This window comes from Paralichthys olivaceus, chromosome 13, assembly GCF_024713975.1.
Source record: "Paralichthys olivaceus isolate ysfri-2021 chromosome 13, ASM2471397v2, whole genome shotgun sequence".
In the NCBI taxonomy this organism is placed as follows: domain Eukaryota; kingdom Metazoa; phylum Chordata; class Actinopteri; order Pleuronectiformes; family Paralichthyidae; genus Paralichthys; species Paralichthys olivaceus.
The window spans coordinates 13,036,703-13,047,510 of record NC_091105.1 but is presented as its reverse complement, the minus strand read 5'-3'; the positions used below and the strand labels follow the sequence as shown (position 1 = coordinate 13,047,510).

At 42.8% G+C, this 10,808-nt stretch overlaps 2 protein-coding genes across 4 annotated transcripts; one reads left to right on the top strand and one right to left on the bottom strand.

Moving 5' to 3' along the window:
- Positions 1-275: 275 nt before the first annotated feature.
- On the top strand, positions 276-1,545 carry prss1 (serine protease 1). The gene is made up of 5 exons (XM_020092705.2): positions 276-403; positions 496-655; positions 766-1,019; positions 1,109-1,245; positions 1,343-1,545. The coding sequence occupies exons 1-5, from the start codon at positions 364-366 to the stop codon at positions 1,490-1,492; spliced, it is 741 nt and encodes a 246-aa protein (XP_019948264.1). The 5' UTR covers positions 276-363; the 3' UTR covers positions 1,493-1,545.
- A 296-nt stretch (positions 1,546-1,841) lies between these two features.
- Positions 1,842-10,611, bottom strand: LOC109633092 (zinc finger protein 62 homolog). Of its 3 annotated transcripts, XM_020092688.2 has the most exons (4): positions 9,690-10,611; positions 8,644-8,797; positions 6,833-6,958; positions 1,842-6,442 (listed from the first exon to the last, which is right to left on the bottom strand). In XM_020092688.2, the coding sequence occupies exons 2-4, from the start codon at positions 8,683-8,685 to the stop codon at positions 2,948-2,950; spliced, it is 3,663 nt and encodes a 1,220-aa protein (XP_019948247.2). In that variant the 5' UTR covers positions 8,686-8,797; positions 9,690-10,611; the 3' UTR covers positions 1,842-2,947. The 3 variants fall into 3 exon arrangements, with proteins under 3 accessions (XP_019948247.2, XP_019948248.2, XP_069393006.1); XM_020092689.2 differs by lacking the exon at positions 8,644-8,797 and having other exon boundaries at positions 9,690-10,005; XM_069536905.1 differs by lacking the exons at positions 6,833-6,958; positions 8,644-8,797 and having other exon boundaries at positions 9,690-9,826.
- Between the last annotated feature and the right edge of the window lie 197 nt (positions 10,612-10,808).

Sequence of the window (10,808 nt, the reverse complement as noted above, 5' to 3'; positions counted from 1 at the left end):
AATATTCATTGTGGCACAATGTCCTTAAAAGTAATTACTTTTTAAAGTCTAATTTCAATGCAAATATACACTTGAACACAACATATTGTTTTTGTTCTGTGTCTCCCCCTCAGCATTACCTCCTTCAGTATTTATTCACAGGTAGTTATTTAAAGGTAAGAGCAAACAATCCATGGAAATTCATACAATCTTCTCTTTGACCAGACTGCTGTTTCCCAGGTGAGAAAACGTTTCATCGCAGCGCTCAGTGCATGGAAAAATCCTTGAGAGATCGTGTCAGATAAAAAAGCTGAGCAGTGCTGTATATAAACACACTGCATCTCCTCCAGTTGCGTATAAGCTCTTTAGGTGCAGAACATAATCATGAAGCACTTCATACTCCTGACCCTGTTTGCTGCAGCTTGTAAGTTCTTGCATGCTTAGTTCATTGGTTGCTTTTAAACAAGAGTAATTATGAGTTCTTAAAATTGTTATAACTCTCTGTTTGTACGGAAGTTGCTGCTCCCATTGATGAGGATGACAAGATTGTTGGAGGCTACGAGTGCAGAAAGAACTCTGTGCCCTACCAGGTCTCTCTGAACGCTGGCTACCACTTCTGTGGAGGCTCCCTGATCTCCAGCACCTGGGTGGTGTCTGCTGCTCACTGCTACAAGTCGTAAGTGTGAACAATTACATACAAAACCCATTTTTTTAAAAATTGTAACTACAATAAATGTCTCTCCAAACAAATGACTTACACTTATTTTATCCATGTGTCTCTGTCAGCCGCGTCCAGCTGCGTCTTGGGGAGCACAACATTGCTGTCAGTGAGGGCACCGAGCAGTTCATCAACTCTGCTAAGGTCATCCGTCATCCCAGCTACAACAGCCGCAACCTGGACAATGACATCATGCTGATCAAGCTGAGCAAGCCCGCCACTCTGAACAGCTACACCCGCTCTGTGTCCCTGCCCTCCAGCTGTGCCAGAGCTGGCACCCGCTGTCTGATCTCTGGATGGGGCAACACCAGCGGCTCTGGAAGTCTGTGAAACTCTGCAAACACAACAGGAAAGGTTTTAGGTACATGATGATATATGAATGTTTACCTTTATTGGCCTTTTCTTTTCCAGGCAACTACCCTGACCGCCTGATGTGTCTGGATGCCCCCATCCTGAGCGACAGCAGCTGCAGGAGCTCCTACCCTGGACAGATCACCTCCAACATGTTCTGTGCTGGATTCCTCGAGGGAGGCAAGGACTCCTGCCAGGTACCAGCTAAAGTCATCTTCACTGCTTCTTCAGGTGGACGCACCAAACTTGAGGACACCTCTGCTCACGTCTTGTTCTCTGTCTGTGTCCTGTCAGGGAGACTCTGGTGGCCCCGTGGTGTGCAACGGTCAGCTGCAGGGTGTGGTGTCCTGGGGCTACGGCTGTGCTGAGAGGAACAAGCCTGGAGTCTACACCAAGGTCTGCAACTACAGCTCCTGGATCCGCAACACCATGTCCTCCAACTAAAGTCACTTCATAGTCACCTCTGCTCATCCCTTCAATAAATAAATAAACTCAAACTCATCTGTTTGGATTCTGGAGAGAAAAAAGATATTTCGCTGAAACACACAGCTCCGGTCAATTAAAACAAACCACAAGGAGCCTCCAAGTATTAAATCTGAGTTACTGTACTTCATTTTCATTCGCAATATACTTCTTTCATCAATTGATATAAATAAAGATTTTCTTGACTTAGAAATGTTGCATAATTTTAATACTAGAGATTTCAGGACTGCAGCAGCAGCATCTCATGTGGAGCAAAGGTGTTTCACTTGGTGGTGACACAATATTGCCTACAAATAACACAATCACAAAGTAATACAAAAGTGACCTTTATTGTTTTGAAGACAAACTGTAGATTAAGCTATTTACAACAGATCAGGGTATCCATGTAGGAGATCATTTTATTATGGTTTCAAAATAATTACGCCTGACATTGAAGCATGAAAAAACCGTAGTGAACAATGGCTGTTTGACAGAACGTGGTGCTGAAGGTGTGGAATGTCTAAAAGAAATTTAGCATCACATGCTTCCAGCCATCACATCACAAATCCACAGCAGCACAAACTCTTTGACAAACATGCGCACGATAAATGCCAACAGACAAATTAAAATGAAATGAATTTGAAATTATATGAATCATTCACTGAATTGCTCATAATTTTGAGTGACTCGATGAGAAAAACTTGATTTTATAGTTACAACTACTTTAAACTCAAGAAAACTCTATAAACAGAGTTTATAAATTCAGTCTTAAATCTGATCAGCTGAGTTGACAGTGAAAATAAAAAAGTTGGCACAAGGATTAAGAGCAACAAGATAATACACAAATTCAAAATGTTTCAGTTATTTGCTTTCTGATATTTTATGTTCAACCATTCACAAATATAACCTGTTGAAATGTATTGTTATTAAGCAGGAGTGCTTCTTTCAAAGAAAAAGCAAACCAAAAGAAAAAACAAAGCGTAGTGGCTTTAGTGTCAAGTTTCCCAATGAACATATAAATGTAGTTGCATTCTTTTTGACATTAAGGGCCTGATTCAGCGCTGAATTGCGTGTGCATTATGACAGATTGCACTTTGGTTGGTAGGCTTTCTGAGGTTGATCTACTAAAATATTAAGTACGAAATGTAATGCCATGGAATTGGAGGTGTTAGTGTAAGAGGCAAACAAACATGTTGTTTATCTTTATTTGGGATCTTAGAAGATCAGACCCTTAATGTAGATGCAGTCACAATGACAGCAATGTTTTACAGGCTTTGTAAATCACATTGCATGCGCTTAATTAAAGTATTTGCATCTACTCCTCCCAATATTTTGCACACTCAGTAATTTCCAGGTATGTAATGTTTTTATTTTTCCCACTGTATGGTCCCTGTCTGAACAAATAGAAAGAGGAATTGTATCTTTGTGTTCATGTTCTTACACCTGGCCTCTAGCATGCTGTAAATAGTGCTGATAAAGGTCTGAAATGGCAGGATAGGCATTACCACACACAGCGCACTGAATGCCATCAGAAGTCCCATCATTTGATTTGCTGGCATTTTGGGTCGTGCATCTTTTCACAGTTCTCAAAGGTGTAATGGGTTTTCCAAGTGAATTTCCATCTTCTCTGTCATGGCTTGTTCCTCTGTCTTGGATTGAGTGTGCGGTGCTGGGGCACAGGGACGTTTTACCAGAAACAACCCCCTGATTTTCGACAAGAGAAATCACGGGCACTGTATGTGACTCTGGAGGAAGTGGATCTGGATGTTTGGAGGTTCTCAGAGGAGAAATGCTTTCTTCAAGTTCATGTACCAATGCAATATGGTTATTAGTGGAAGGGGTAAACGTTTTCTTGTTTCCTTGCGTACTAAGATCATCTGATAAATCGTATACATCAAAAGCAGCGTCCTTGTGCGTGTCTTGCGTTGCTGAGTGGCAGAGCTGGTGACCGAACAGCAAGTCTAGAGTCTTAAAGCTGCACCTGCATTGCTCACATTGATAAGGCAGAAACACTTTCTTAGGCCTGAACTGAACCCACTGGAACTCTTGGTGCTCGCTCATGTGTTTCTTGTAAGGCTCTGCAAACCGAAAACCGCGCCCGCACTGAGGACAAGTGAAGCGACCGTGTCTCTGTCTGTGGATTCTCTGGTGACGCCACAGTTTTCTCCAGTTCTGTAGCGTCTTACCGCAGCAGGTGCAAGTGTAACTCTGACCCGGGGCGTGCGTGAGCATGTGGGCTCGGAGTCTGCCCATGTGTCTGAACTGTCGCCCGCAGCTCGGACACAGATATTTCCTGGGATCGGATCTGTTATCTAGTTTGTTTAACTTGGACACGAGATGTGAGAGCTGGTGGGCCGGTACGACTGACTGGAACGGTTTCTTTCGGTTAGCGATGCGTTTCTTGTTGATCATCTGTGGTGGTTTTTTCTGTGTTTCGCAGTTTGCAGCTACGATGGGAGAAGCTGAGTAGTGTGCTGACGAACACCTCAGAGCAGGCACTGTGTACTGTATCAACGACATGTCTTCCTCCTTTATAGCAGAGCTGGAGGCGTTTCTCTCTCTGCACTGGTTGCGATGGGTGTTAAATTCAGACATTACGCCAAACAGCTTGTCACAGAACAAGCAGCGGTAAAGCTTGGCACCAGTGTGGGCTTTCATGTGACTGTTGAACTCCTGCAAGTGGTCAAAAACATTCTTGCAGATGTGGCACGTGTATGTTAGTGAAGGCCTTGTGCGTCGGTTGGGTTCTGAGTTGTTGCCTCCCGTGGGTCTACACGTGTGATTTTTTGCATTGCTGTAATGAGTGAATGATTTTTCACAAAGCGTGCAGTTATAGCGCTTCACAGACCAGTGCGTGAGCTCGTGAACGCGGAGGAAATAAGCCTGACCGAAAGCTTTGCCACATATATCACACTTATAAGGCTTCTCCCCTGTGTGGACACGCACATGTCTTACAAGCGCGGACTGAAAGGGGAACGTTTTACCACAGTACTGACACACTTTCCGTTGTTTCTTTCCCGAGGAAACTGGTGTCTGAGGTGCCAGACTATATTCATTGTCGACCCCTCCACTCTGTTTTGCGGATTTGTCATTCTCGGATTCCTTGGCCAGCTCTTGTGCGTGCATCTCCATATGAGAAGTGTACTCAGAGCAAGAGAATTTGATCTTGCAAAATGGGCATTTTTGATAAATGTTGCTCTTTCTGTGGGTCTTGAGATGCAGATTTAAGTTGGAATTTTTGGTAAAACCTTTGCCACACTCGGGACACTTGAACGGCCTCTCTCCCGTGTGAATCCGTTGATGGATGACGAACTGGGACTGAAATTTAAATACACGACCACAGTAGCCACATTTCATCAGAGTTTTACCTCCTCTTTTAATGTAGATGACATTTGCGTCATCCTCTAACTTGGCCTCCTTATCCACGTCTGCACAGTCTGCTGTGACTTGGGTGTCGGTGCTGCCTTCCAGGCCCTCAACAAGTTGCTCGCTCTTTATCAACACATTACTAACTCTCCTCCTCCTCTTGCCGCCTCTCTTGCGCCTTAAAGTGTTTCTCTGACTGTTCGGACCCTTAGATTTAGGGGTGGTGTTGGCACTGTGTTGTGGAGATTTAGGAGTGTTTGACTCTGACATAAGATTTAAATGATCCAGCTCCGCCTCTATATTCTCAGTTTTCACAGCAGGGCTGCTGCCAGCAAGTTTGGGTGTTTCTTCGGTAGACAATCCAACGTCACTGACGGACAGCTCTGTACTCTGCATGTTTGTGTCTCTTGGAAAGTCAGGTCTGCTTTGTGAGTGAGACTTCTCGCTGTCAGTGATGCCCACTGACTGTTTAATCTTAGGTTCATCACTTAGAGAAAGACTTGCCAGATTTAGACTGTTTAGATGCTTTGAGGGAACAACTTCAGACTCAGCTGCTGCCTGGGAACGCAGTCTCCTTTGTGGTACTGCAACTTCTTTGAGCTCTGTCTGTTGCTCTCCTGTTCTTGACTGCGGGGAGCACTGATGTTCCCGTCTGTCTGCTTCAGTCTCTTGTTTGTCGGTGTTTAGTTCCACCTGCTTATCTGTCTCCACTCTCCCCCCACAGCCTATGAACTTGCTCAACACTGCAGGGACCTCCTGGGAATCCTCCAGTCTGGACACTTTAGCTGGAACCTGCTGATCAGCCAGTTTACTCCTTCTTCTTTTAACAGCTTGTAAATTTGATGCATTACTACTTTCAGGAGGAGACAACTCGGTTTGCTTGTTATCAGAAGCAGTGTGTTCATTCCTCTCTCCTCTACTCCTCAGCCTCCTTGCAGGACCGTTAATGTTGCTGACATGAGCGGAAGCAGCAGGGGTACTGGCATCGGCTGCCTCAGTATGGATGTCTTTAAAAGCTGAGATTTGTGCTCTTTTTGGCCGCCCTCTTCTCTTTGTCAACGCAGGCACACCGTCTTCTACTTTACCATCAGAGACAGTATGAGGAGCAGAATTATTGATTAAAGGATCGTCTACAGTTTGAGGCACATCACCACTGTTGTGGTTTTCTAAACATGCTGGCAAACGTCTGGTGGTGCTGATCTCCTTGTGCTGAACTGCATCAACACCAGCTGTATGTGGATTGTTTCTGTCTGCCGCAGTCAACCGCGATTTTCTTTTACGAGTGCGCCTGCGTTTTTTGCAGACATCCAAAGTCTGTCTGTGACTGTCTGTTGTTGAGCTGCACACGATCGCAGGAGGCATTGCGTCCATCCCTACCTGTGATGACATGTGCTCACTCTGCTGACTATTAGTTCCGACGCCTGTTTCAGAGTTAACATGGCCATCAGACTCCAGAGTCCATGATGAGTGGGACTCAGGGGCAGTTTGACTCGGTTCTGTCGCCTTCATTTCCTCTCTCCAACTGGAGTCCAGGTCTTCATCACTGCATCTCTTATCCTCAGGTATCTGTGGAAGAAAAACACACAAATGTAGAAATGGTATTGTTGTTATGTATCTTAGAATATATATATATAAATATAAAAACACACAATATGATCATTCATGCTAATAAAAGGAGTGATACAAATTTAGATCCCAAATTGAGAAAAAAATCCCATCTTTTAAAACTATACATATACTGTGTAATAAAAAATGATCATGCAAATAACTATACGTCCGTCAAAACATAAGCCATCAAACATCAATGAATCTGCATTGAAACGTATGTAAAGCCTTTAAATGCCAGAGGACCTGCACAAACACAAGATCCTTCACGTTTTAAATGCAGAAGATTCATCCTTTAACAGAGAGAGAACTTTTGGGGTGATATGCTTGTTTCTTTTTCGCTCTAGCTACCTGCTTGCAGTCCGAAGGAGCATGAATGGAACTGCGAGGATGAGGTGTCACAGAAGTTAGGTCAGAGACGGTATTTTGGTCACTGCTTCCTCTGCTGAAGGACATTTTACTCCCCATGTCAAACGTCTGTGGATTGAAGTGACAAGAAGGCTGTAATGCAAAAGACAGCGACATGTATTCCTACAGCAAAATGATATCACCTCACACGGTCTGCACTTAACCGCAAATAAATAACAGCCGGAAATATCACAGCTGTGAAAACACTGCTTGCTCTGCCCACTGGTCACGTTAACAGAGAGGTGTGAGGCGGGGAGTTAATTTGCCCGATGACCTATTCAAGCCAATGATTAAAGTACAGGTGTCCACATAGTGAAGCATGATTCCAACCTGAACCAGACAGAGGCCTGATGTAAACAATCACTGGACCAGTTTATAACTTCTTCCTGGTGCTTTTTGAGACTACAAATTTTTGCAAAAATTAGAGATGATTTCTTAATCTTACATTAATTTCTCTGCTTGTTTACACTTTCTTGCAACCAAATTTTGTTGAGTCCTGCTAAAAAACACAGATCTAGCTTAATATAGCCTCAGAGCTGGAAACCCCCCTTCTTAAGATATGATGACTGTTTATTTTCCCAAGGATTCTTTTCTTTTCTTTTGATCAAGTTTTCATTTTCCTTGCAGATATTTAAGAAAATGAAACATGTTATATAAGAACTTTATAATTTTTTAAAAGCTAGTTCCTAAATATCAAAGCCTGTAATGTTCCTTTGAGTGGTTTATTTTCATTGATAAATATCTGTACAAGGTTTTCTATTTTGATCCTGTTTACCATTGGGATTGGTTACATTTTTTAACGGCTTGGTTTATTCTTCATGTGTACAGACAAAGGATTAATCTTAGTTTTCTGGCTTAACACGTAGATATTTTTTCACGATTTGCAACTTTGCTGAACTAAATTTTGACGTTGGCAGCTACTTGCATTAGAAAACAGTAAAGCAAGTCTGGGCTAATCCCACCTGAAACAGGTCTGGGCAGATAACTGAAAAAAGGGTTTCTGCAGATGTTAGTTGTCTGTGAATCTACTGTACATCAGTTTCTGTTCCAACAGTGAAGGGACACAACTTCTGTCCAGGCCTGATGGACTGCCCTGTGCGTGCTGTAAGATCCTCTGTATTTATGATCCTCAGCAAGGGACACAGTTTGCTGTTGGGATGCAAGTTGCAGGGATTGCAGCACTGTTTGTGAAGAAAGCTATAAAGCTATATTCCTCTGGTGATGCAAGCAAATTGTGGCATATCTGTCAAGTCAGAACATCCAATTCTCCACTTCACTAGTTCCTGGTCAGTTCGCAACTCAGCCAATCACGAGACAGACTTATGAAGCAATCCAACAAACTGAACCATCACAGGCTGTAACCTGCACATTTCCTGAGCTCAATAAAACCCAAGTTCAATAGATATCACACAGAGACAGAAAACCTTGAAGTCAATACAAAATAAATATCTACAGGTGAAATAAAACCACTGACTATAATATGACAATATTAATTAAATAATGATGGAGAGAAAAATTACAATAAACTCTTACTCCCGTAAATAAAAAGAATCCTTTTTGGAAAATATTCAGTCAAAATATCAGTAAGATCTTTTCATCATCCATCCATTATCTATAGAACTCATCCTTTGAGGGTTGATGGGAGGTTAGAGCCAATCCCAGCTGACATTGAGCAAGGGGCAGACTATACCCTGGAAAGGTCACCAGTGCATCACAGGGTCAACATATAGGGACAAACAACCATTTAAACCTACGGTCAATATAAAGTCTACAATCAACCCAACTCCAATCTGCATGTGTTAGGACTGTGGAAGGATGCCAGAGAACCCGGCGAAAACCCACGCAGACACGGGGAGAACATGCAAACTCCTCACAGAAGACCCGGGGTTTGAACCGGGAAAGCATGATCTGCGAAAAATCAATTAACAAGCAGAAAAATAAATACCTCTCAGATGTGGCAGAACTATATTAAACATTGAATCAACACTTGGGTGCAAGAAAATGAGTGGCAACTAGTTTGAGTAAAATATTTTCGTTTTAAGTAATTCGATTACTGTTAAATAACTTGTGAAAAATAACATTCAATTTAGGGTTTCTTGGACAAATTTAAACCCAATCCAGTAAAATGTAAGCAATTGTTGGGAACAAAAATACACACACTCCGAGAATCAGATTAAACTAAGCTCCCAAGTCTTACACTTTCACTGTTAAGAAGTTTATGAAGCAGTTAGACCCATAACTTTAATATAAGATTTGACATGATAGACTGAGAGATTGTCTGGTATGAACCGGGAAACTTTTAGTTGTGCATGCACTTAAAAAAGACTTCTGTCCACTACAGATCACACACATTTGAAAGTTCCCTCATTAAGCAGTGCTGAACAATACAAACACAATGCAAAGCTAATCTACACTGGGTTGAAATCATCCTGTCTATTATATCTCCAGTAGCGTAATTCTTCATCTCATTTTCTCCCACACAGGAAAACGTAGCTTTTTGGGTCTGATTGCAAAAATTAACATGAAAACAACAAAGCCACATGATGGACATTTTAAAAACCATTCATCCGACAGCTACAGCATCGGTGCTAATTAAAATCTACCAGCACCATAACATCAGTGTGGCCGCTATCTAACGTGGGGCCTGATGCTAGCGGCGCTTATTTAACACCACAGGCCACACGGAACATCCCGTTAACCACAGAGTCAGCTGCTGTGTGTCTGTACGAACAGTTCAAACATACGTGGGCTCTTCCTGAACCCTGGTGAGCACACGGGCGGAAGTAAACAGAGAGCTTGCCTGTGAGGGAGAGTCAGAGCTGCTGGTCTCTGCGTAGCCATGCACTGACCGCTGCTGCACTGGCTAGCTACTGGCTAGCTCAAGTTAGCGCATGTATGCTGTGTCGGTACGTGGCTGTTTGGTGCTTTCCTTTAAAAGAAACAGACGTGCATGGACCGGGGAGTTGTTCGCGTGAACCCCGATCTCTCTCTTGTTTTCAGGGCGAACGGCGGCGGCGGCTCAGTCGACATCCACACTCGATGCAGAGAGAAGAGAATATCACGCCGAGATCAGCGAGCGTGTTTGAGGGCTGTGGGAAGTTTCCGCTTCGCTGCAGCTGTGATTGAAATGGGGAAAGAACAGCTCCATCCGATTCAAACGAAAGCAAACATTTCAAATTTAAAGTCATGTTTATCCAACTAATTATTTCCCACATGAAAGAGTTAATTGGAAGGGTAACTTATGCACGTTTTCTGAGAAGGACATTGAGGCTTTGGAGTGTGTTTTCTTCCAGTGTGGTCTTCATGTCAGAGTTGGCTTCAGGCTAAATATATTAGGATACCTCCTCTGGATATGATTTCTTTAAATAAACAACCCGATTGTGTTTAGTAAACACTTATTCACAGACATTATAATTAACTATATATATTATAATCGTTTTGTTCCTCCTAATACTGCATCGGCACAAGTTGAAATTTGAATTCATTGATATTTCTTAAAGGTTCATGTTTGTAACCCTTGTTTTCAATAAACCAAAAATAAATGAAAGAGGCAAAATGACACAGAACATCCTTGGTATGCGTTATAATGACTTTAAATGATTTTGTCTATCACTGTTTAAAATGCAATCGTGCAAAGTGGAGTTAGAAAACATCATCCTACTTATCTGCAGTGAAGAAGATTCTACTCAAGTTATGGCGATTACAAGCACTTAAACAAACTTGAACGCCGCATGCACAAATTTCCCAATTAAAGCAGAGGTGGGCGAAGACCGGTCCGAACCCTGTCTCTGATTGGCTAACCCTGTTAACCCTTAACCAATCATCCAGCGAGGCAACTTATACCAACCAATCAGACGCAGGGTAGGGGTGGCCGTTCCTCTTCCACGATGCATAGCGACCTCATCGTTCAGCATCGTGG